We start from the raw sequence: 25,675 nt of genomic DNA on the forward strand, positions 1-25,675 counted from the left end.
TGCATATCTCCGAAAGTCAGAGAAGGAAAGAATTGCAGCCCAGAACAAACCTTTTGATGCCAAGTCATCCATCTTTGTGGCCCATCCTAAGGAATCCTTTGTGAAAGGGACAATCCAGAGCAAGGAACCAGGGAAGGTCACTGTCAAGACTGAAGCTGGAGAGGTGAGTGAAAAACAAGGCTGAAGGACACCATTTGATTCCCAGTCTCAACTCTTAGCTGCCATACATGGATCTCCTCCTTCTGACAGACCCTGACTGTGAAGGAAGATCAGGTCTTCGCCATGAACCCTCCCAAGTACGACAAAATCGAGGACATGGCCATGATGACCCACCTCCACGAACCCGCTGTGCTGTACAACCTCAAAGAGCGTTACGCAGCCTGGATGATCTACGTAAGTACCAGCAGCAGTCTTCCTTTGGGTAGCTAGGGGTGACATCATTGATGTAAACTTCTGATGAGGGGGAGGGGAGAGTGAGGTGCTGATCTCTTCTCTCTGGTGTATGGTGATAGGATGTGAAGGAATGGCTTAAAGCTGTGTCAGGGGAAGTTCACATTGGATATTAGGAAAAAAGTTCTTCACTGAGAGGGTGGTCAAGCACCAAAGTGTTTGTGGCCCCAAGCCTGTCAGCATTCAAGAAGCATTTGGACAATGCTCTTAGATATATGGTTTAATCTCTAGGTTGTCCTGTGTGGACACAGTAGTTAGACTTGATATTCCTTGTGGGTCCCTTTCAAACCAGGATATTCTATGATTCTTGTGTTGGGTTTGCATGGCAAGGTTTTGGTAGCAGGGGGGGCTACAGGGGTGGCTTCTGTGAGAAGCTGCTAGAAGCTCCCCCTGTGTCTGATAGAGCCAATGCCAGCCGGCTCCAAGACGAACCTGCCGCTGGCCAAGGCCAAGCCAATCAGCGCCTCTGTGATAACATATTTAAGAAGAAGAAAAAAACACTTAGAGAGAGAGCTTTTGCAGCCGGAGAGAGGAGTGAGAAGATGTAAGAAACTCTGCAGACACCAAGGTCAGTGAAGAAGGAGGGGCAGGAGGTGCTCCAGGCACCGGAGCAGAGATCCCCCTGCAGCCCGTGGTGAAGACCATGGTGAAGCAGGCTGTCCCCCTGAAGCCCATGGAGGAAGGATGAGGGGGTGTAGAGATTCCACCTGCAGCCCATGGAGGACCCCACACTGGAGCAGGTGGAGGCACCTGAAGGAGGCTGTGGCCCCTTGGGAAGCCCACGCTGGAGCAAGTTCCTGGCAGGACCTGTGGACGCGTGAAGAGAGGAGCCCGCACCAGAGCACGTTTGCTGGCAGGACTTGTGACCCCGTGGGGGACCCACGCTGGAGCAGTTTGTTCCTGAAGGTCTGCACCCCGTGGGAGAGACCCACGTTGGAGAAGTTGGTGAAGGACTGTAGCCCATGAGAGGGACTCCATGTTGGAGCAGGGGAACGATGAGAGGAGTCCTCCCCCTGAGGATGAAGAAGCGGCAGAAACAGCGTGTGATGAACTGACCGTAACCCCCATTCCTCGTCCCCCTGTGCCACTGACAGGGGGCGGAGGTTGAAGCCGGGAGTGAAGTTGAGCCCCGGAAGATGGGAGGAATGGGGGGAGGTGTTTTAAGATTTGATTTTATTTCTCATTCCTCTACTCTGTTTTGCTTGGTAATAAATCAGATGAATTCCCTCTCTCAGTTCAGTCTGTTTTGCTCGTGACGGTAATTAGTGAATGATCTCTCCCTGTCCTTATCTCGACCCACAAGCTTTTCGTTATATCTTTTTTCTCCCCTGTCTAGTGAATGAGGGGAGTGATAGAGCGGCTTTGGTGGGCACCTGGCCCCCAGCCAGGGTCAACCCACCACAATTCTATGACTAGAATTCTATAAACTACCCTTTTGAAATAATTTTATCAAAAACTGTGCATCATCCAATAATTGATTCTTCTTCTCTCTCTTTCTATTATCAGTTGCTGACAAGGCGGCCTACCTGATGGGTCTGAACTCAGCTGACCTGCTCAAGGCACTGTGCTACCCTCGAGTCAAGGTTGGGAATGAGTATGTCACCAAGGGTCAAACTGTGCAGCAGGTAACAATGAGTTGGTGATAGGGAAGTTCTTCCTTGAATTAGCATCGTGAGCATTCTCTTCAGATCTGCATGGTAACTTTCTTTCTTTCCTCCTGGTATAGGTGCACAATTCAGTAGGTGCTCTGGCAAAGGCTGTCTATGAGAGAATGTTCTTGTGGATGGTTGTTCGTATCAATCAACAGCTGGATACGAAGCAGCCCAGACAGTACTTCATTGGTGTCCTTGACATTGCTGGCTTCGAGATCTTTGATGTAAGGAAAAGAGTTTCTTAAATGCTTCTTAGGAGAGCCATCCAACTATTAAGGAAACTCAGAGAAATATGTTGGTTTATTTTACATGATAGTGGAAAAATGATTATGTGCTTATAGGAGTTCAGAAGCACCTGGCCATACAAATGTTATGTATGAAGAACAATTCAGTAATAACAATTCTCCAGAAATACAAAAGTTCTTATAAGGCATAGCAAGTGAGTGTTAAAGATCCATCAGATAGACCATTGTAGGCTGAAAATGGTGGCAAATGAACATGGGCTTTCTGCAACATCATGTTTGATGTACTAGGGCACCAAAATTATGTGTTTCAGGATGCAGTGAAAACCAAGGATTTTATCTGAAAGAAGAGAAATATTTGAATGAAATAACTGAAATATTAAACTTGAATCAGAAAGAAGTGCTGTAACATGCCTAGGGACTAATCTTCTAAAATTTTTCCATGAATGTGCTTTATAACTGTGTACAAATTAGGAATATTTATTGCAAAGAATACCAGAAAATCATTTGAGAGCACTGAATTTGAAGTTTATCTTTCTTCAATATGAAGGGAAAGATATTACTGAGAATGCTGAACATAGCACTTAGTATAGTGTAGGTTTCCCTGTGAAAGCTTGTGAGTTTAAATTTCTCAAGTTTCTCTTCTTTCAACTTATGATACCATTGTTGCATGACAAGAACAGAGTGCTGACATGAGAGAAGAGAGCTGCAGTGCTAGTCTTCAGATGCATGACATGCAATTACATAGAGTTCCTCTGACCACAGACACCTATTATGTTGAATAACACTAGTCAGTGTTAGGAGAAGGACACTTGCCCTACAATTGACTCTTTCCACTAGATATAGCTGTTAAGTAAAGGACAGATTAGGCTGCTCAGCTGTGTCTGGTACATGCTTGTTACAGGAAAGATGCTGTAGAAGAGTGCTACAGATGAATTATAAGCCGATCTAACCATAGAACTAGTCTGAGTGGAAAGTAATGGAGTAAATCTCACTATTCTATAGAAGTAGGAACATGGTTCAGAAATAGCTGCATCTGTCTGTTTTGCAGTTCAACAGCCTGGAGCAGCTGTGCATCAACTTCACCAATGAGAAACTGCAACAGTTCTTCAACCACCACATGTTCGTGCTGGAGCAGGAGGAGTACAAGAAGGAAGGAATTGAATGGACATTCATTGACTTTGGGATGGACCTGGCTGCCTGCATTGAGCTGATTGAGAAGGTATCCTTCCTGTTCAGATGCATTATGCATCTGGGAATTCTATAGTTACTTGGCATCAGTTTTCAGAGGACTCTGCCACATTCACATCCAAACATTCAGTTTTGGTTATTCAAAATACCTGAATATATAGCCTATTTTATCTATGAGGTTTCAACAACTTCATGGCAGCAGCTCTGTACTAATCTCTTCAAGAGCCAAAACACTGCAAATCTCCCAATAACAGCATTCTTTCATAACAGCTGGAGTTAGTTTCCACTATAGAGCCTGCAAATTTCTCTTAAGCTCTGATAGATTAATTTCTGCCTAGCAGTACAGCTACAAATGAAGATTTTTTTTTTTTTTAATATTTGCAATATAAAAGATGGAACTTCACAACTTCGAGTTGACAGTTATACTCTCAGGTGCATCGGAGCAATAAGAGAGCAGTAAAGTTCTTTACAGTACATGACATTCAGTGACTAAGAGGATCTTGAACAAAGAGCACATTTATTAAGACATATCCATACACTGTGAGCTGTTTAGACCAAGAGTTTTTGTGAATATGACATTTTTAACATTATCATACAAATTTTCTAGCACAAATGATGTAAATTTCCATCAGTCACTGAGCCTTTGAAAGTAAACTGACTAAGTATCCATGTTTAACCTTGATATTTGGATTTGAAAAGACACAGCACTATTGCCTGATTGATACCACAGTCTTTATTTGTGATGTCATACGCTATTGAGTATTGCTCAGCCACCTTTGTGTCAGAAGGCCAATTTGACATCTGTATTTCTTTTTCCTTCTTCCAGCCCATGGGCATCTTCTCCATCCTGGAAGAGGAGTGCATGTTCCCCAAGGCAACTGACACCTCTTTCAAGAACAAGCTCTATGACCAGCATCTGGGCAAGTCCGGCAACTTCCAGAAGCCCAAGCCTGCCAAAGGCAAGGCTGAGGCACACTTCTCCTTGGTGCACTATGCTGGCACGGTGGACTACAACATCTCCGGCTGGCTTGAGAAGAACAAGGACCCCCTGAACGAAACTGTCATTGGGTTGTACCAGAAATCATCTGTGAAGACACTAGCCTTACTCTTTGCCTCTTACGGTGGAGAAGCAGGTCAGTTCTATAAAACTTTTAGGTTCATCCATGCACAATGTACAGGGAGACTCACAGATTAATTTTTTTTTTTTTTTTAATTCTGTAGAAGGTGGTGGTGGCAAGAAGGGTGGCAAGAAGAAGGGTTCTTCTTTCCAGACTGTCTCAGCTCTTTTCCGCGTAAGTACATAATTTGTTATCTCTGTTGATCTGGAAATGGAAAATAAACTCCCTTGAAATCTGAATAGTTCTTGGCTCTAGTTTGGTAAGCTTTAGTCACAGTTTTTTAGAGTTCTTGACCCATGTTTTTATAGTAAGAAAATCCCTCATGTCATTTAACCTCTGTTGCAGTGGATGCAAAGCTTATCCCTTTATCCACTACTTTACAATGATGTTGGCAGCTATGATAATAAAATTATCTTACATAGCCTAGAAGGCTACTTTCCCTTTCCTACAGTTTTCAAGGTGAAATATAGTCTCGTAATGAGATTGTTTTCCCTTTCTGATTAAATTACTTTTTCACCCTCCCCATGTCAGCTGCACACTCTAGCAGTTAGCCTGGTATGTGTGAAATATCCCCATATCTTAAGCTCTAGACTATTAACAAGTAGAGGCTTAACAGTTCTTTCTCAAGCCTGGGCCTTCCTGCCTGGCTTTTCCATATGCTTCTCCCAGGTGAAGTCGCTGTTCTTCCCTGCAGGTATTCAGGACCATATACTCATCCTTCACCTTAGGGCTACCTTCTTCAAATGGCCTATTTCCTCCTGAATTGCTTTTGTTTTGTTCTTGGTCCCCTTGTCCAGCCTCCCCTGGAATAAAACATGGGCATGTGTGCCTGGGCTCCAGGAGCAGTCACAGGTACAGGTTTAGAGCTCTCATGGGTGAAGGACAGTTGTAAATGTCTCCTTAGTTGTCCTCCTATTCTTCTGTTCTTCCTGGTAGACTCACATTCTACATCACACATTTGAAAAACTGTCAGTTTTCCAAGATAAACTTGGTAGCCTCTGCCACATTGGGTTTTATTCTGGTTTGGGATCCACCATAATTGTCAAAACTGGCTTTTCAAACATGGCTTACATCACAAAAATACCTCTTTTGATATGGGTTAAAAAAATTGGGAATCTGCCCTCTCAGATGTGATTTGAGGCAGGGCAAATATTACTGATAGCTGTTCAGTTTACAAGGCTTTGGTCCACAGCTAGAATCTGTTGCCCACTTCTCCACTACTGTTACCTTTGTGCCTACCTCTGAATCACATATAAAAAAAAATCTTTCACACTTGGCTCCACCAGGAACGTAGAATAAGTGCCAATATTCACTTGAATTAGCTCATTATTTGGAATAGAATTTGTGAAACATATAAAATATAGTGATATTTCAAATAAAATTATGTCATTAGCATTGTCTATGAGCTTTGTACTGCAAAATGGCAAATTTTTTTTACATTTGTTTTACCACAGTATTCATAAAATAGAAAAGAATACTATATTCATATGACTCCAGCAATTTTGATGGCATTATAGTAGTTTTACTGTAAAGCTGAATATGCAGAACAAACATTTATTAATATAAACTTTTGTTCATAATTCTTCAGGAAAATTTAAACAAGCTGATGACCAATCTGCGCAGCACTCACCCACATTTTGTGAGATGCATCATCCCCAATGAAACAAAAACACCTGGTAAAAGCCTCAAGTATATAGAGACCTTCCTGTGATACTGAAAATCTCTATGTTGCAATCCACAGTACTCATTTGTGCTCTGCATTGTTAGGTGTCATGGAGCATGAACTGGTGCTGCACCAGCTTCGGTGCAATGGCGTGCTGGAAGGGATCAGAATTTGCAGGAAAGGATTCCCCAGCAGAGTCCTGTATGCTGACTTTAAACAGAGGTCAGGTTTCTCCAGCATACTGTCTTATTATAGCTAAGTCTACATGTATACAACCTTAACCTGGTGGGACAATTTAGGGCCATGTTATGACATTGATATATCTTTTGTAGACATGGGATAAGTACTCTTTGTTTTCTTTACTCAGCACCTGTTCTTCTGACAGCATTACATGACTCACTGAAAGCAAACAGGACATAGACGTATCCTCCCTAGAAAGGTCCTGACATTGTCTGTTGCAAGGACAGCTGGAATCTGCATAAGCAGTTATCAGGGAGCAACAATGGTCAAGTGCTCCCTAAGAGAAGGAGAACTAGGAGCTGAAAGTGACCGCAGGGCTGACTCTCACCAACACCACCCAACAGGGTGCAGTCCAAAAGGGTCTGAACATGATGGCCAGAGCTGAGAGCTGGTAAGGCGTTCATTGACAATCCCAGACAGGGCAACCATTGAATCAGATCAAGGAGCCATCTGGGTAGTCCTGTCAGGAGCAGCAGGAGATGGGGCTAGAGACAGCACTGGAAACAAAGCTACAATATCCATACAGGAGCTCCATGGAGGAGACAACTACTTACAGTATAGGTCCAAGGTCGATCAAGAAAACAAGGACAGAGACTGGGCTGGAGAACAGCTATGATGTAACTCATGAAAGAAATGACATCCCAGGCCTAAGCTGAAATGGAGCCCATGGGCCCGTGGTGGAGGCCCCAGGTGAGGCTGGTAAAGGCTGTTCAGACCTATTGGTGCCTTCAGGGCCCTGAGAGCAATATGATTACTTAGAGACAGATTAGATAGTGTGCCAGGTTTCCTTCCAGTCGCAGCTAGCTCAAATTCCAAACTAATGCAGCTTTTTTTTTGTAACTTCTATATGTTAGTTATTTAAATAATGCATTCATTATAATATTTAACACAGTGTTTTCATTTTTTAAACAATTATTTTACTGTCAGTGATACTGTAGTATCATCTACTCCATGTAGAATTATAATGGCTAACTCGTTGCAAAAGTTTCTCACATTGCTCAGAAAACGTGTCTCTATCTAAGAAAGGAATGTCTCAAAAAATCAGTCAAGGTTCAGCCAAGACATTGTCCTGCCATGTTGTCCAGCCAATAAGCTTTTCTTATAAAAGAATGTTAGCTTGGGTAATAAGAATATTCTTACATTCTGCTTTTTTCTACAGATACAAGGTGTTGAATGCAAGTGCTGTCCCAGAGGGACAGTTCATGGATAGCAAGAAAGCTTCAGAGAAGCTCCTTGGAACCATTGCCATTGATCACGCCCAATATAAATTTGGTCATACCAAGGTACAAGTACGTCTTGGTTAAAATGTAGAGATTTGTTACAGACATATTAAGATAGGTATGAATGAAATATGAATAGAAATGTACATTCATGAAAGCACTAGAAACAAAAACAGTGCAAGGACTAAAGCAACAGGATGCATAAATAACTAAGGACATGATTGCCAGCAGTAAAAGTGGTAGCAGGAAGATGTAGATTGCACCAAGACCACAGGGTAGTCCCATAAGCAAACATTCTGTGCTCTGTTAACTAGGAGGATGGCAACAGAAAGACTGTATCCAAAAGATACAGAAAATGAGGAAACAAAAGAAAATGGACAGCAGCCTTCACTGAGTTTTGTGAAGTATGGAGCAATATTCTGAAGTGAAGAACATTCGGCAAAGTCATTGATTCCTAAAAGGGATAAAAAAGCTTGTCCAGTTACCAGTTTGTGACTGCCAATCAAGATAAACCTAGAGGATGTAGTGAGGAATTGGTAGCTGAAATTTCTTGGGTTTTTGTATATCAGACAAGTCATACCATCCAGACTACCGGCACACACTGGTGTTTGTAATCATATTGGTGTGAAAGCGTGAGTGGTTAAAGTCAATTTAGAGAACTAAATAAAATAAAAATATCATCTTCCCCTTCCATAAAGTCTCAATTACTTTGGTAACAGTAATTCCTATGGAAATGTAATTTGTTTGTGTATTGATGACATAAGAGTGATGTCTTATGCCATCCTGTTTCTCAAGGTGTTCTTCAAAGCTGGACTGATAGGTCTCCTGGAGGAGATGAGGGATGAGAAGCTGGCACAGCTCATCACCTGCACACAAGCCAGGTGCAGGGGCTTCCTGATGAGAGTGGAGTACCAGAGAATGGTGGAGAGGAGGTAGACATTCTTCTTAAAGTTCATCTCATTGCCCATTGTTTCTGCAGCCATTACACTAACAATTCTTTCCATGTGTACTGAGTAACTTGCTATGGGTGACTGTGCTTGAGCAGGAGGGGTGGGACGAGATGTCCTCCTGAGGTTTCTTCCAGTCTCAACCACTCTGTGATTCTGTGATTTAGTCATTCTGTGTTTGATTTGAATTTCAGGGAGTCCATCTTCTACATCCAGTACAATATTCGTGCATTCATGAATGTCAAGCACTGGCCCTGGATGAAGCTGTTCTTCAAGATCAAGCCCTTGCTGAAGAGTGCAGAATCGGAGAAGGAGATGGCCAACATGAAGGAGGAGTTTGAGAAAACCAAGGAAGAGCTTGCAAAGTCTGAGGCAAAGAGGAAGGAGCTGGAGGAGAAAATGGTGACCCTGCTGCAGGAGAAGAATGACCTGCAAATCCAAGTACAGGCTGTGAGTATCATCAGTGCACTTCATACTTAGTAAAAAATGAAGATCAAACACGTCTTCCAAAGAACAGAATCAAATAGGACTAATTAATCTGCACAGCAGCCATGATGAAACTCAACTTTATTAAAAAAGGCCATATACATACTGTCATAGATGTGGCCTTGGTAGGTGATTTGCATTGGAGATACATCCCCATAGACTCAATGTAAAGAAGAAAATATCTCCAATAAAAGTATATGAGTGTTTATAAAATATATAAAAATTAGAAACATATACAAGACAGATATCATATCTAAAACATATGTAAAAACATATGTGTGAATATATAATATATCTACACATAAAGTAGATCTACACATAAATGTATATATTTATTGTATATATTTACAAAACTATATGTATATACAAACACAGTGTGAAGCACATATATATATAAAAAAGTACATATGACCATATGGTCACACTCTAACTAAATGTTGTCTGAAGTGTTCTAGCAGGAATAAGAGTAAAAAGAAGTATGAAAAAAATCCCAACATTTCAGAGGCTTCAATGTATGATGAAAAGCATGGGAGACATCTTTATCCAGAGAATACACTTGTAGTTGAGTAGGTTGATTTTTCTGAAAGAGCACTTCCTTCATGAGTCAGGATGCTGGGTTCTAAATCTGCACCAGAATTACTAATAGGCTACATAGCAATGATCACTGAGGCAAAGGTCACAAGCAAAACCTAGAGAATACATGTAACTCTGTATAGAGCTTCACTATAAAATATCACTTCAGTGAAGAATATGAAACTAATTATATAATGTACAATATTCTAAGCTACAAAATTGAATAAGTGAAAAAATCACGAGATATAAACAGTAATAAGAAAAACTTAAATAATTATTTCTATTGTAGGAAGAAGATAGCTTGGCTGATGCTGAGGAAAGATGTGACCAGCTCATCAAAACCAAAATCCAGTTGGAAGCCAAAGTAAAGGAGGTGACTGAAAGAGCTGAAGATGAGGAGGAAATTAATGCTGAGCTGACAGCCAAGAAGAGAAAACTGGAGGATGAATGTTCAGAGCTGAAGAAAGATATTGATGACCTTGAATTAACACTGGCCAAGGTGGAGAAGGAAAAACATGCCACCGAAAACAAGGTTTAAAACAGATTTTGTGACCCACATTCAAGGTAAAGAGATACATTTCCAATTCTGGTAACAAGATTGTTTTCTTCTACCAGGTGAAAAACCTCACAGAGGAGATGGCAGCCCTGGACGAGACCATCGCCAAGCTGACAAAAGAGAAGAAAGCTCTCCAAGAGGCCCATCAGCAGACACTGGATGACCTGCAGGCAGAAGAGGACAAAGTCAATACGCTGACCAAAGCTAAAACCAAGCTGGAGCAGCAAGTGGACGACGTAAGCACACAGGCATATAGCAAGAAGAGAACAGGTATGGAGTTAGACCTGGCTGGCAGAGCACTGATAGTCTTGCTCTTTTTAGCTGGAAGTGTCCCTGGAGCAGGAGAAGAAACTGCGCATGGACCTTGAGAGAGCTAAGAGGAAGCTCGAAGGAGACCTGAAGATGGCCCACGACAGCATAATGGATTTGGAAAACGATAAGCAGCAGCTGGATGAGAAACTGAAGAAGTAAGCGTGGCTGTGGGGCACCCGAGTGCTGGGCTGGTGCACTTGTCTTTTCCCTTTGAGCTCTAACATGGTTTGCTTTGCCTAAAGGAAAGACTTTGAAATCAGCCAGATCCAGAGCAAAATTGAGGATGAGCAAGCCCTGGGCATGCAATTACAGAAGAAGATCAAGGAGCTGCAGGCAAGTCTCTGTCCCTTCTCCTCTTCCCCCCAGTCTCAGGTGAGGCAGGAGGAGGGCATGGGTGTGAAGGGTCCCTAATGTTCCCCAGGCTCGTATTGAGGAACTGGAGGAGGAAATTGAGGCTGAGCGAACGTCTCGGGCAAAAGCAGAGAAGCATCGGGCTGACCTCTCCAGGGAGCTAGAGGAGATCAGCGAGCGCCTGGAAGAAGCAGGAGGAGCTACCGCAGCTCAGATCGAGATGAACAAGAAGCGTGAGGCAGAATTTCAGAAGATGCGTCGCGACCTCGAGGAGGCCACGCTGCAGCACGAAGCCACGGCTGCCGCCCTGCGGAAGAAGCACGCGGACAGCACAGCTGAGCTTGGGGAGCAGATCGACAACCTGCAACGAGTGAAGCAGAAGCTGGAGAAGGAGAAGAGTGAGCTGAAGATGGAGATTGACGACTTGGCCAGTAACATGGAGTCTGTCTCCAAAGCCAAGGTATTGAAAAATATACTGAAAACAACTTGAAAATAAATAATGTTGAAACATATCTTTTTAAAATATGATCATGTTACAATATAACTCTCTGTCTCTGTGTAGAACTGTATTTCTAACTTTCTAACCCCAATGAGCCGTATAGAGCTTGCACGGCTGATGACATTTTTCTGGTGAGAATCATGCAGTTCCTAAGAAGGAGGCAACCATACACTAATCTTCTTTCATTCTCTGTGATCTCCACAGGCAAATCTGGAGAAGATGTGTCGCACACTGGAAGACCAGCTGAGTGAGATTAAGACAAAGGAAGAAGAGCACCAGCGCATGATCAATGACCTCAGTGCTCAAAGGGCTCGCCTGCAGACAGAATCAGGTGAGAGAGCCTCCTCTGTGCTGTGGAATGGGAGAGCTTCCAAAACCAGTTTGTTTGGGCCACGAATGACAAGGAAAATATTTCCTTTTTGTGTGTTTTCCTAGGTGAATATTCGCGCCAGGTGGAGGAGAAAGATGCTCTGATTTCTCAGCTGTCTAGAGGCAAGCAGGCTTTCACCCAACAGATCGAGGAACTCAAGAGACAATTAGAGGAAGAGATAAAGGTGATCATAGTTCCTACAGCTGGCCACTGAAAACGCTCTTAACTTCACACTGCCTGGTGAGGACAGGGTCTGCTTAGCACAAGCAATACTGGGAGAAGATTTTCATTTCTGCAGGGAGTGCGATTAGTGGATTTTGTCCTCCAGACTTACATCTGTCCTTCACTGCAAACACCCACACCCTCCCAGCAGTCATGTTCACAGTGTTAAATTAATCCATTACAAGAGATTTCCCAGGATATTACCATCCCTTGTCCCAATCTCGCTCTTGCCCCCCCCAGGCCAAGAACGCCCTGGCCCACGCCTTGCAGTCTGCTCGCCACGACTGTGACTTGCTCCGGGAACAATATGAGGAGGAGCAGGAAGCCAAGGGGGAGCTGCAGCGTGCCCTGTCCAAGGCCAACAGCGAAGTGGCCCAGTGGAGAACCAAATACGAGACGGATGCTATTCAGCGCACGGAGGAGCTGGAGGAGGCCAAGTACGTTGGGAAAGTGAGGAAGAGAAAAAAAGGGGTAGACTAACAAGGAAAATTTGAAGACACAACTGTGATATTGGCCTAAAAAGTTAAAGCTGTGCTTTGGGGCAGGGTAAGGGCTGAGGGAAAGTATATCCTCCAAAGTGTGTGGCTTATGAAATGTAGAGGAAAATATCCCCCTGACCCAGAGAATGGTACAGAAAACCTTTGGACAGTACATGCAGAAGGCACAGTGGTTGTTCAAGCCTGGGAATCAGAACTGGGAAAACAGTGACTTACTGGGAGAGGACTGGCACTGTCTGTGCATAGCATACATACTCAAAGAAGTGATAAACCGTCCTGTTGTGAAAAGCCCATCAGCCACAAGCCACAGCCTCCTCTTTGCTCTCAAACCATGAGCTGTGCTTATCTCCTCCCAGGAAGAAGCTGGCACAGCGGCTGCAGGATGCAGAGGAACACGTCGAAGCCATCAATGCCAAATGTGCTTCCCTGGAAAAGACAAAGCAGAGGCTGCAGAACGAAGTGGAGGACCTGATGATTGACGTGGAGCGAGCGAATGCTGCCTGCGCGGCTCTGGATAAGAAGCAGAAGAACTTTGACAAGGTCTTCTGGGCTCCAGCCTTGGGGCTCCTGGGCAGAGCATCCCCTCCTGATTGCCACGTCCATACTCACGGCCCATTTCTCTTCAGATCCTGGCAGAGTGGAAGCAGAAGTATGAGGAAACGCAGGCTGAGCTGGAAGCCTCCCAGAAGGAGTCTCGCGCTCTCAGCACGGAGCTGTTTAAGATGAAGAATGCCTATGAGGAGTCCTTGGACCACCTGGAAACGCTGAAGCGTGAGAACAAGAACTTGCAGCGTAAGTCCCTGGCCCTCTGCTCCCGGCCGGGCTTTCTCACTATCCACCACCACCCACCGCTCCACATGGGTCCTTGCCTGCAGGTCGGCAAAGATGCCTGTCACCTTGGTGCGACAGGGCCCTTCCCATTCTGCTCTGTGCCTGACCAGGCGTTTGGTCTTTGTTCCCACAGAGGAGATTTCCGACCTGACGGAGCAGATTGCCGAGGGAGGAAAGGCGATCCATGAGCTGGAGAAAGTCAAGAAGCAGATTGAGCAGGAGAAATCTGAAATCCAGGCTGCTCTGGAGGAAGCTGAGGTAGATGCCCATAATCACTGGCATCAGCACTAAAAATATGAGCAATGGGGACATATGGCTAAAACCTGCCTGGTCCCCCTCTGTTCTGGCTGGGAGCCAGCCAGCTGAGATTTCCTGAAATAGCCTGTAATTTTCTGGAAAGCCAGCAGTGGCTTTATCGACATTACAAATGTTTGTGCCCGCTTCTCTAGGCCTCCCTAGAACATGAAGAAGGGAAGATCCTGCGCCTCCAGCTTGAGCTCAACCAGGTGAAGTCTGAGATTGACAGGAAGATAGCAGAGAAGGATGAGGAGATTGACCAGATGAAGAGAAACCACCTCAGAATTGTGGAGTCCTTGCAGAGCAGCCTGGACGCTGAGATCAGGAGCAGGAATGAAGCCCTGCGGCTGAAGAAGAAGATGGAGGGAGACCTGAATGAAATGGAGATCCAGCTGAGCCATGCCAACTGCGTGGCCGCAGAGGCACAAAAGAACCTGAGAAACACACAGGCAGTGCTCAAGGTCTGTTCAGCAAAGCTAGAGAAGGAGAAAAGTCTTCCCTGACATTTTTGGCACCCAAGCGCACACTGACGCCTTGTAATTTCTTTTGTCCCTTTTACAGGACACGCAGATACACTTGGATGATGCTCTCAGGACCCAGGAGAACCTGAAGGAGCAGGTGGCCATGGTGGAGCGCAGAGCAAACCTGTTGCAGGCTGAAGTTGAGGAGCTACGGGCAGCCCTGGAGCAGACGGAGCGGTCGAGGAAAGTGGCTGAGCAGGAGCTTCTGGATGCCACTGAACGTGTGCAGCTCCTCCACACCCAGGTGAGGCACTCTGCTGGAAATGAGTCCCATCAACAAGAGACAGCACAGAATGACATTGCGATGTATCTTGTAAGTGATGACTATGTAAACATTTGAGGAGCCATGCTGTGATACGGCCAATCTAGCCAGCCCCCCACGTCTGGTGTGCTGCTATGGCGCTAAAGAGGACTCTTGCATTAAAGACTTTCATAAACAATACTCTCACTGTCAACTCTTGATGTGGAGGCATTGGGTCTAAGAGTACAAATCATGTCTTTCCTGTTGCACAGAACACCAGCTTGATCAACACCAAGAAGAAGCTGGAAACAGACATCGTGCAAATTCAAGGTGAAATGGAGGATATGATCCAGGAATCCCGCAATGCTGAAGAGAAGGCCAAGAAGGCCATCACTGATGTGAGCTGGGGCCTGCTTTCAGTGCTGATGGTGGATGGATTCTCCCTCAAACTGTCTCCAGCCCCAAAATGGCTCTGATCCTTTTCTCTCATCAGGCAGCCATGATGGCAGAAGAGCTGAAGAAGGAGCAGGACACCAGCGCCCACCTGGAGAGGATGAAGAAGAACCTGGACCAGACGGTGAAGGACCTGCAGCACCGTCTGGATGAGGCTGAGCAGTTGGCACTGAAAGGAGGCAAGAAGCAAATCCAGAAGCTGGAGGCCAGAGTGCGTAGGGCTTTTATTTGTGGATGAGTGAACGTGGCACATAGGTAATCACCAGGGAAGCTCCAAAGATGGTCTTCTCATTGCAGGTGCGGGAGCTGGAAGGGGAGGTGGATGCTGAGCAGAAGCGCAGCGCTGAAGCCGTGAAGGGTGTGCGCAAGTACGAGAGGAGGGTGAAGGAGCTGACCTACCAGGTAAGGCAGGAGGCCTCCTTGGGCTGAGAGAGTTTTCTCATAGCGAGTCAAATTTCCCAAGGGGAATTGCTAACCTCACGTGGTGGGAAACCAGGAACTCATTCTCTGTCCTGCTTACCAACCACTCTAGTCTGAGGAAGACCGGAAGAATATTCTCAGGCTGCAGGATCTGGTGGACAAGCTGCAGATGAAGGTGAAATCCTACAAGAGACAAGCTGAGGAGGCTGTAAGTATCATTCTGAGTGGTGATAAAGACATTTTCAAAGGGCAAAACTTGGGCATTGAGGAAGTGATTTTGAGAATTTGAGAGTTGCTTTTTTCTTTTTATCATGATATGTTTCAGGTTTGATAATGTATCCTCAGGACTGATTAGGAATTCACAGAACAATAAGAAAATAGTTATATTTAAAAATATGAAGACTATATCAGATTATAAATTAACTTAATTTCAAATATAAATAATCCTCAATTCTCCTTCACAACAACACAGCAATTAAGTAATTTCTTCAAAGCTATCTTATTAATATAATATTTTTAAGTTGTTTTGGGGTTTTTAGTTTTGTTTTAAAGACTATGGTTTTATTTGGTATTTCTGTCCCCTAATAGAAATGTGGTTTTGATAAGCATGTTAGACTTTATACCATTTCTAGAATGTGAGGTACCAGGGTGTGTAAACAGTGATTTAGCATTTCATATTGCATTTAATGAAAATGGGGGCCCAGAGGTGCTGCTTGAAATTGTCGGTGCCTCCTAAAAGTAGTCCAGCAATGGTGGCAACATGCTGTAGATCAGTTTCCAGCACCAGATGTGGGGATCATCCCAGCACTTCAGAGTTCGCAGTCAAAACAGAGGTCCCGAGGAGAAAGAGATTTGTCTTGCTGGAGCTCACAGTTTTCCTTTGTGAAGCTTGGGCTGATACATTCTGGTTCAGGTGATGAATTGCTCAATGAAGGAGCTGCAGGAGGAGGTGAGCAGACTGTTTTGTTTCTGGAATGCCAAACAGGAGAGCGACAGGTCCTTGGAGAGACCCTGGAGGAGCGAGAGCTCAAACCCTACATTACATGAAATAACATTGTCTGAAGCTACACTTGATGGAGACTTCCAAGAAACTTGAAGCTTTTGACATCTGTCATCAGGCGAAGGCACATTCCACCTACAGATGTACACTTACAGACTAGATACAGGGTCTGGTGACAAATGAGATATGCTTCTTCAGAGAAAGCATCTGGGCCAGGTGAACCTGCCCCATGCTTCCATGAAGTGGTGATGAAAGTGGTTGGACACTCTTTTATAAATAGAGTGGAGGAACTCATCTGCCACACAGATCTTTCTCAGGAAGTTTGCCCCTTGCCAAGGGCTGTAATCCAGGATGTTGTGGAGGGACTAACAAATCTTGGCTAGCCATCAGATTATTAACCATTACTTCTAGACATGTGGATTCCTACTTTGAGAAGGAAGCAGGACTAGGTAAGCTGCTGAGATCCCTTTCATCATGAGTTAATCACTGTTTCTGATGCTCAATGGTACCACCCAGAGATTACAGAGCTCTGGGGACTACAGTGAAAGGCCTGGGAGCTCAAGTGTTGTCCTCCCTGATTCTGCTGATCAAGGGGACCACTTGGGTATGAAAAGATGCATTCTTCAGGTCAACAGCTGGTTATGTGGCTGGTGTAACAGGCAGGGCTTTGGCTTTTATGACTTAATCTTGTTTTGTGAGGAACAAGAACTTCTGGGGAGTGGTGGATTTATGTGAACAAATAAGGTAAAAGCATATTTGCCAGCATGCTTGCTGATTCAGTGATGAGAGCTTTAAACAAGGTTTATTGGGGGACGGTAACAAAATTGCCCAAATAAAAAGACAAATGGATGCAGGTAGGAAGTATCTGGGGGACAGCATGATGGGGAAGGTTCTCACACCTCTACTGAGAAAGCAACATGGAAGGAAAGCCATCTCATGTGTCTGTAGACAAACTCATACAGCATGGGGAACATGCAGGAGGAATTAGAAGTCTGTGTACAGTCACTGCAGAGCTAAGACCTCCCTGAGACCACAGACACTGTGCTAGCTCTTACGACTAGACTGTTTTTAAAGACCATCTGTACAAAGCACAAGAATGTGCAGGAAGTCAAGCAGGCTACAAATAGAGGAAAATGGAAGTGTGAGCCTTTCCATTTTCACAGCTCTCTCTCCTTGCACAGGAGGAGCTGTCCAATGTCAATCTCATCAAGTTCCGCAAGATCCATCATGACCTGGAGGAAGCTGAGGAGCGGGCTGACATTGCAGAGTCACAGGTCAACAAGCTCCGTGTGAAGAGCCGTGAGATGTATTGGAAAAATGAAGGAGAAGAATGAGGATCTAGAAAGTTGTAAAGTGACAAGGGAATACACAGAATGTGAAGCTCCCTCACTTTTTTTCCCAACACTGTAGTTAGTTCTTTTAGAAATTTGTAGAAAATAAAGTTTGTAGAGATCTTGGCATAGTAAGTGTTTCAAATTACTTCTCTTTTTCCATCTGCAATCTCATTAATCTTTTCTATATCCTGAACTTTCTCTATTGTCCATTGTATACCTGAATTATGGTGTATCCTTATATATAATAATGGAAAATTATTAAATATATAGGTACATATACATATCATAGAATCATAGAATGGCTTAGGTTGGAAGGCTCCTTAAAGATCATCCAGTTCCAATCCCCCTGCTGTGGGCAGGGTCACCCTCCACTAGACCACATTGCCCAAAGCCTCATCCAACCTGGCCTTAAACACTTCCAGGGATGGGGCCTCCACAACCTCTCTGGGCAACCTGCGCCAGTGCCTCACCACTCTCACAGTAAAGAATTTCTTTCTAACATCTAATCTAAATCGACCCTCCTTCAGCTTAAACCCATTACCCCTTGCCCCATCGCTACACTCCCTGATAAACAGTCCCTCTCCAGCTTTCCTGTAGGCCCCTTCAGGTACCGGTAAGCTGCAATTAGATCTCCCCGGAGCCGCCTTTTCTCCAGGCTGAACAACCCCAAGTCTCCTAGCCTGTCCTCATAGGAGAGGTGCTCCAGCCCTCTGATCAGCTTCGTGGCCCTCCTCTGGACTCGCTCCAACAGCTCGATGTCTCTCCTGTACTGGGGTCCCCAGAGCTGGACGCAGTACTGCAGGTGGGGTCTCACAAGAGCGGAGTAGAGGGGCAGGATCCCCTCCCTCCACCTGCTGGTCACACCTCTTTTGATGCAGCCCAGGACACAGTTGGCTTTCTGGGCTGCAAGCGCACACTGCCAACTCATGTTGAGCTTTTCATGAACCAACGCCCCCAAGTCCTTCTCCTCAGGGCTGCTTTCAATCCATTCCTCGCCCAGCCTATAGTCGTGCTTGGGATTGCCCCATCCCACATGCAGGACCTTGCACTTGGCCTTGTTGAACTTCATGCGGTTCGCACGGGCTTTTTTTTGAGAGATGAATCCCATAAGAGTTCATCAGGCCTGATGCCGTGTAGGCTGTCCCATTGTCAAAGAACTCAAAATTGTGGTGTTCAGTCCAGCCATGGAGCCATGCATTTATGGACTGTGTCTGCCTGTTCCTCCCAGCGTCACTGCCCTCAACTGGAAGGAGGGAGAAAAATATTACCTGCACCCCTGAATCCTTCAGTGACCATTCCAAGAGCCTGAAGTCCCTTTTGATTGCTTTCGTGGTACGTGTCTCTGCTTCATCCCCACACACATGGAGGAGCAGCAGTGGGTAATAGAGGGCCGTACCAGGCTGGGGAGTTTTCTCATAATGTCCTTAACACGGGCCCCGGGGAGGTAGCAGACTTCTCTGAGAGGAGGGTATGCCCTGCATATCAGGCCCTCTGTACCTGTCAGAAGGGAGTCCCCTATGACTACAACCCGCCTTTTCTTCTTTGTGTGGGTGGTCACGACCCTAGGCCTGGGCCTTTTGGGCCTAGGTGCTACCTCTGGAGTAGCTTGACTGTCATCCATATCCTCGCTCAAGTGGCCTTCCACAGCCAGAGCCTCATACCTGTTGCACAGGGGTACATGGGAAGGTGAGGTGGGTGAGGAGGAGAAGGTTCACCTGCCACACCAAGCATGGACTTGTTTCCATTCACTCCCCTCTTTGAGGCTGCTGCCTTCTGCCTGGCAAGGGGAGCATACAGGGTCCCCTTCACCTTGGCTTTGGTCTGTTAGCTGTCCCTGTTTCTGCCTCAGGGAGGGCAGAGCTTGGCTCCACCAATCTATCTCTCTCAGCCTCTCTGATGCTCCTTAACCTTTCCACTTCCTCACGGAGTTCTGCCACCAGGCTGAGCAGATCATCCACCTGGTCACACCTCACGCAGCTAACCTCACTACTGCCTTCCCCTGCCAGTGCCAAGCTCAGACACTCCCTGCAGCCTGAGAGCTGGGTGGCTGCATGCTTCTGTGGCAGCTCCGTCTGCATTGCCACATGCCTTCTGGCGAACGCAGAGCTTAGGGCTTTCTGCCTGGTGGGTGTCATGGCTGAACTCCTTCTGTGAGAGCGTGATGACCACCAATGGACTCCCCTCTTGAGCAGGCAGACTGACTAGGCCCTGCCTGCGCAAACTGCCACGCCACGCTCTGGGTCGCTAATGCTCCCTAGGCTGCTTCTTATAGGCGTCGGGGGGGGGGGGGGGTGGGCGCCGTTGCCTTGGCAACGCCCAGGGCTCGTCAGCGGTTCCCGCGAGAGCAGGCGGCTCGTGGTGCGTCCCTTCCGCGTCCCTGGCGTTTCCCTGCCTCTGGAAAGTCAGGAAAAAACGCCTGTGCACCTAGACCTGCCGCTCCGCTGCGGGTCGGGCCGGCACCAGAGCTGCACTCTTCAATGACTTCTCCATTTCTTTCAGGAATATCAAGTAATGTTATACTCAGATCTTTTACTGCTAGTAGTTTTGACATGACAGAGAACTGTTTGTGGAATGAAGCTTTCAATTTTGTTGGACATTTCCTCCGCAGGAGGAAGGTGGGGTTTTATTAGCCTATTTTTATTTCATTATATTTACATCAAGCTAGGCAGATTAAAGAAGTTTTCTGTGCTGGTACTTGGCATATTACACTGTGACACATCCTTTTCAGCCATTCTTGGTGCTTCTCCTAGTCTGTCACATCCTTACTGAGATGAAATCGCGAAACCTACCTTTAATAGTCATAATGTAAACAGGCCATGGATGCACACTGTGGGATACTAATGGCCTGTGCTATGTGCCACATGAAGGCATGAGTAGGATCAACTCCTGCCAGCCATAGCTTGGGGCACAACTACCTAAAGCCACAAAACCCTGAAAGGCTTCTAAACTAAAAAGTCAGACTAACAGCAAATCACCTGGTTGCGCTTACATTGTTAAACAGAAAAACAGACTAGAGAAGACATAAAAGCAAATAAAAGCTTATCAACAACTAACCACCTGCCCAAAGAATCCTAGCGGGCAGGTCCTTGAGTCCAAATTGGCTTTAGTTAATTTTTAAGTCTCTCTTCAGAACACCAAGGTCCACCCAGTTCCACCAGGGCCCAGGAGGTTGCTCTCTCCTGCACTCCTGCATCAGGCTAGCTGCTGTTTCTGGTTATTGCAGCATCCAGTGAGTTGCAGCCTTCTGGTACCTTGCTGTACCTCCATTACACCCTGACCAGGCATGATGCTGCTTGAGAACAGGAGCATCTCACTCGTCTTTAACCAAGCCTGTTGCTGTGCTTAAAGAAACATAACATATATACTAACAACTGAATAATCTAACAAAGGAAGCTTTATAGAGATAGTAGCAGCTTTTTCTGATATCAGCTGACATATCTGGGAAATGTGAATAACATATACTGAATAGCCTTACTTCAGTCTTTCTTTGGGATCCTGAAGAAGGTTTTGTGTAATCTACATTGCAGCTCAGCTTTAAAACCAGTTGAATGCATGCGGATAGTGTGAGGAAAGATCGTTAGCCCAAATTAAGGGTAAAGACCTTTGTTTTAATGCATTTGGATTATTCAGAGTAAAGGGTAGTGCACACCTGTTAGCTACTGAGAAAATCATCCTTTATCAGAAAGCAATTCACACACAGTTGGCATTCAGTCAAGACAGGGTAAGTAGGGAAAAGCATACTTAAAATACCTGAGACAAAGAAATAGGCAGCTATACAGATTTTGGTAGGAAAACTTCTCCAACCTGGCAACAATGGTATGTCTATCTTTACAAGTGTTTTCCTGCACGTGTGTAATATATTAATCAACTGTATTCTAGACCCACTGAGATTGGTTTACGATATGACTAGATATGGGATGATAATAATAAATGTGACTTACAATGGGCTGTGGCTTTGACCAAAGCAAGCAGACACTTAAATTATACTGTATGTGTTTATATGTGGTTAAAGGAGGTATGTCGATTACAAGGTATAATTTATTGTCCTTGTTTTCGGCTGGAATAGAGTTAATTTTCACAAGAAGCTGGGAGGGGACACAGCCTGGACACATGACCCAAACTGGCCAAAGGGGTATTCCATACCATATGACATCAGGCTCAGCATATAAAGGGGGCTGGCTGTGTGATATGCCACAATCTATATCATGAATGCATTTTTCTCAATCCCTTTGGCAGCAGAGTGCTGGCCACAGTTTGCTTTCACTTGGAAGGGCATCCAGTACAACTGGAGCTGACTGCCCCAGAGGTGGAAACACAGCCCCACCTTTTGCCATGGACTGATCCAGACTGCACTGGAACAGGGATCAGCTGTGGAATTCCTGCAATACATTGATGACATCATCATATGAGGCAACACAGCAGAAGTCTCTGGGAAAGGGAAGAAAATAGTCCAAATCCTTAAAGCTGGTTTTGCTATAAAATGAAGGGACCTGTACAGAAGATCAAATTTTTAGGAATAAAATGACTAGACGAGCATTGTCACATCTCAAAGGATGTGATCAACAAAATAATAGCTATGTCTCCACCAACTAGCAGAAAGGAAACACAAGCTTTCTTAGGCATTGTGGGTTTCTGGAGAATGCATATTCCAAATTACAGTCTCATTGTAAGCCCTCTCTATCAAGTGGCCTGGAAGAATTATTTCAAATGGGGCCCTGACCAATGACAAGCCTTTGAACAAATTAAACAGGAAACAGTTCATGTGGTAGCACTTGGGCCAGTCCAGGCAGGAACAGATGTTAAAAATTGTGCCCTACACCGCAGCCAGGAAGAACGGCCCTACCTGGAGTCTCTGTCAGAAAGCACCAGGGGAGACTCGAGGCCGACCCCTGGGGTTTTGGATCCAAGGCCCACTATACTTCAACTGTCCTAGTTAACTGTCCTTAACCCAATCCACAAGTTTTACCTTTTTCTTCTTAATCTACTCCCCATCCTACTGCGGGAGGAGGGATGAGCAAGCAGCCACATGGTGCTTAGCTGCTGGCTGGGGCTAAACCATGACATTTATATAGCTATGATTTGGACTTCCATTGAGATGATCTGCCCACATATCTCATTGAGTAGATAAGACTTATCAAGTGTACTTCTATGTTAGTAGACAAAATTAATGTTGCTACCTTAGTTAGTTACCGTTGTAGGTTAAACTGTGGTCACTCACAGGTGATTTTTATTAATGTTCTTCATGTGTTGACTTTCTTGGCTGTTTAAAAAAAACCCTGAGAACTGGATCTTGTGGCACTGTGAGCAGGATCTAGTAGTAGATGTGCTGTGTGCCTTTTCTACATTTCCCCTCTGGAACTCTGTAGATTGCCCGTGCCAGCCCTCTCAAGCAGAACATCACTGTCATGTTTGGCAGTGCTGCTGCTGCAGGGGACTGTGAGAATGGATGTTTCTGCATCCATCTACTGGCAGCAGGGCACCATCCATCAGTGCCACTAAAGAGCTGTTTTCATTCCACCAGCCAGACTGTGCTGGTTTTAGAATAACGACCTTGGTTCAAATAGCTTTTGGCTGGCCTTTTCTGCCTTCTTAAAGAGTCAGAAGTGGGAAGTTTGATACTAAATAGCAGTTGGCTAGAGCAGTATTTCCTGTGTGGATCTGAAGTTGCCTCCTATGGAAATACTGGAGTATTCACTCTTCGTATCATTGGGTTTTTTTGTTAATTCCTAAGGAAAAAAGTAAAATATTGCTCAGAGGATGGGAGGCCAGAGGTGGAGGACTTTCATTTTCAGATGTCAAATGAAACAGTCAAAGAAGTAGAGCACAGTAAAATAACAATCCATCGTTTCTTCTTAGAGAATTCCTGTTAGCCTGGGAGGTGAAACTAAATAAGCCTGGGAGGTGAAAGGAAATATGAAATGTCAAACTCAGGTGATGATACACTGTAAATGTAACTTTTGAATCAATGTACTGGAACCTGAGCTTCCTTCCTCATTTCCCTTGTACGTTGTTTCAAATTGTCTATGAAGAAAGTTTAACTGTGAAGAATAATTTCCACTATTGCTGTTCCCTGATTTATTGGTGCTGTAATGACTCTCTAATTGGCTGTTGTCAATTTATCAAGAGAATAGGCTATAAAATGTGGCAGATAATCTGGTCTTAGGTACTTGTCTCAGGTTTTTTCTCCTTTGACTATGCAAGGAGGCTGTGTTAATGACAGACTCGGAAATCTGAATTTTAGATACAGGCAGCTTAAAGAGAATCCAATCCCAAACACCTTCCAGGTGCATCCAAGAGGAGGTTTTGGAACCTGATAACTTGCCAAGATCAGAGTGCATTAACCTTGGAGGGTTTTTTTCCCAGGCAAGCTAAGAGCTTCAAAACTACTTGGTCTGTTGTATAACTTAACTTTTCATTTCACCTCAGTACACAAAGTATGGAAAAAGAGACACCACTGTTTTAAAAAGGTTTCAAGAATGATTTTTAAGGAATCCAAATCTGAAGAATCTATAGCCAAGAATATAGTTACTGAACACAAAATATCCATCAGAAGTCTTTTGAGGCACCAGGAAGGACAGCATATATTTATTCTCACTATAGTATTGCTGTTCACTCTCAGATGATTTGTCTTATTCACGAATGCATGCTCAAAGAATACTTTGTCTTCCATCCTGTGGGTCACTAGCGGATCTGGCTGCCTGTCTGAGGGAATGTCTAGCATGAGAGATTCTGCTATCAACAGGGAAATGCAAAGACCAATTACCTTCCCACCAACAGACAGAGCTTAAGGTAGGTGCAAAGACTCCTGTTTGAGCTTCTGTGGCATCTAGCTACTTCCTGGCATCCTCAGCAATCTGTCATGCTGTGTGGAAATGGTACATTTCTGAATGGCTCAGCCACTCACTGCTCCAAATCAAGGGTAAACTGAAAGCAGTTAGTTCCAACCTAGGAGAAGTGGCAGCTAAAATCAGAACTACTTCCTGAATTAGCTGTTAGAAAACAGTTTGTGCAATCTGTCCTCTGTTCATGGCTGTTCTCTGAGAGCTGTGACCCTCATTGTCACCCAGCAGCAGGTTCTTTGGCTTTTCTCCACACTCAGATTCCTTCCTGCTCTTTCACAGGAGACTTTCATAGGCCCACATGGTTTGTTTCTCTGCTTAGCTCTACATTCAGACTCTTCATGATCATCCTCAGTCCTTTTGGTCTTCCCTCTGGTTTTGTTTGCATGCCTTTTCTAAATCAGTGTCCACGCTGAGAAAGAATCCGGTGATGGCAGAGAATCATCTTTCCTTGATAATTATGTCACCTGGTGTCCAAAAGCTTCTGGTGCCCAGTGGTGTCTTGACTGGACGTGTCCCTCCATCTCATGAGAACACATTACGTAGGTTTATGCCTCACTTTGTGTTCAAGACTGAAATGAAGAAGAAATGTCAGATTAGGATGGCTTTGGTGCTTTGCCAGCTGCTTTGTCTCGGTTATGTTCATGATCCCACTCTGAAACTATTAACATGCTTACCTGTTAAAGGTGAACTAAGCTACTGGCCAGTCTGAAAAATCCTCAACTTTGTTTTGCTTGTTGTGAAATGAAATTAAACACTCCTGAAGATTTGCCAAAGTCCAGAGACATTAGTGTGATGCACCTGTTCCTCTTTTACTGTCAAATACAGTGTTGAATTTCTTCTGTGATTGACTAACACGTTATGTCTAATGGACTACTGCTGATCCAGCATGAACTCTTGCTATGGAGCATGAACTGTGCTATGAAGAACAAGTGTTTGTAAGAAGTCATACAGTAGACTCTTTTACACACAATTTAAATGTATCAGATTATCTGACTCCTTCTCTCCAGTATCTTTTTTTGTCCTGGCATTTTTTAACTATTTGATCTAGATGGATCATTTTAACTCTCTTAATATCTTGTGATTATACAAAGAATTGAGAAAATGTTTAGGACCACATTAAACCATAGTTTAATATAGCTAACATCCC

General features: G+C 44.7%; 1 protein-coding gene across 1 annotated transcript; it reads left to right on the top strand.

Moving 5' to 3' along the window:
• Nucleotides 1-2,033: 2,033 nt before the first annotated feature.
• Nucleotides 2,034-17,686, top strand: LOC129214551 (myosin heavy chain, skeletal muscle, adult-like). Its single transcript, XM_054846403.1, has 28 exons — nucleotides 2,034-2,075; nucleotides 2,177-2,326; nucleotides 3,396-3,566; nucleotides 4,362-4,668; nucleotides 4,757-4,827; nucleotides 6,242-6,329; nucleotides 6,421-6,538; nucleotides 7,716-7,839; nucleotides 8,572-8,708; nucleotides 8,918-9,173; nucleotides 10,072-10,314; nucleotides 10,398-10,574; nucleotides 10,660-10,805; nucleotides 10,893-10,983; nucleotides 11,072-11,461; nucleotides 11,705-11,831; nucleotides 11,936-12,054; nucleotides 12,333-12,529; nucleotides 12,946-13,129; nucleotides 13,216-13,381; nucleotides 13,554-13,678; nucleotides 13,870-14,178; nucleotides 14,279-14,482; nucleotides 14,752-14,877; nucleotides 14,973-15,143; nucleotides 15,230-15,334; nucleotides 15,465-15,560; nucleotides 17,534-17,686. Exons 2-28 carry the CDS (start codon nucleotides 2,222-2,224, stop codon nucleotides 17,684-17,686), a joined length of 4,506 nt encoding a protein of 1,501 aa, XP_054702378.1. The 5' UTR covers nucleotides 2,034-2,075; nucleotides 2,177-2,221.
• Nucleotides 17,687-25,675: the final 7,989 nt, after the last annotated feature.

This window comes from Grus americana, chromosome 18, assembly GCF_028858705.1.
Source record: "Grus americana isolate bGruAme1 chromosome 18, bGruAme1.mat, whole genome shotgun sequence".
Taxonomy (NCBI): domain Eukaryota; kingdom Metazoa; phylum Chordata; class Aves; order Gruiformes; family Gruidae; genus Grus; species Grus americana.

Bases quoted from the DNA above. Each gene is read 5' to 3' on its own strand.
- LOC129214551 (XM_054846403.1), top strand. From the start codon at position 2,222: ATGTTCTTGTGGATGGTTGTTCGTATCAATCAACAGCTGGATACGAAG. The intron at 15,335-15,464 runs GTAAGGCAGGAG...CAACCACTCTAG, and splicing joins TGAAGGAGCTGACCTACCAG to TCTGAGGAAGACCGGAAGAA. The intron at 15,561-17,533 runs GTAAGTATCATT...CTCCTTGCACAG, and splicing joins AGAGACAAGCTGAGGAGGCT to GAGGAGCTGTCCAATGTCAA.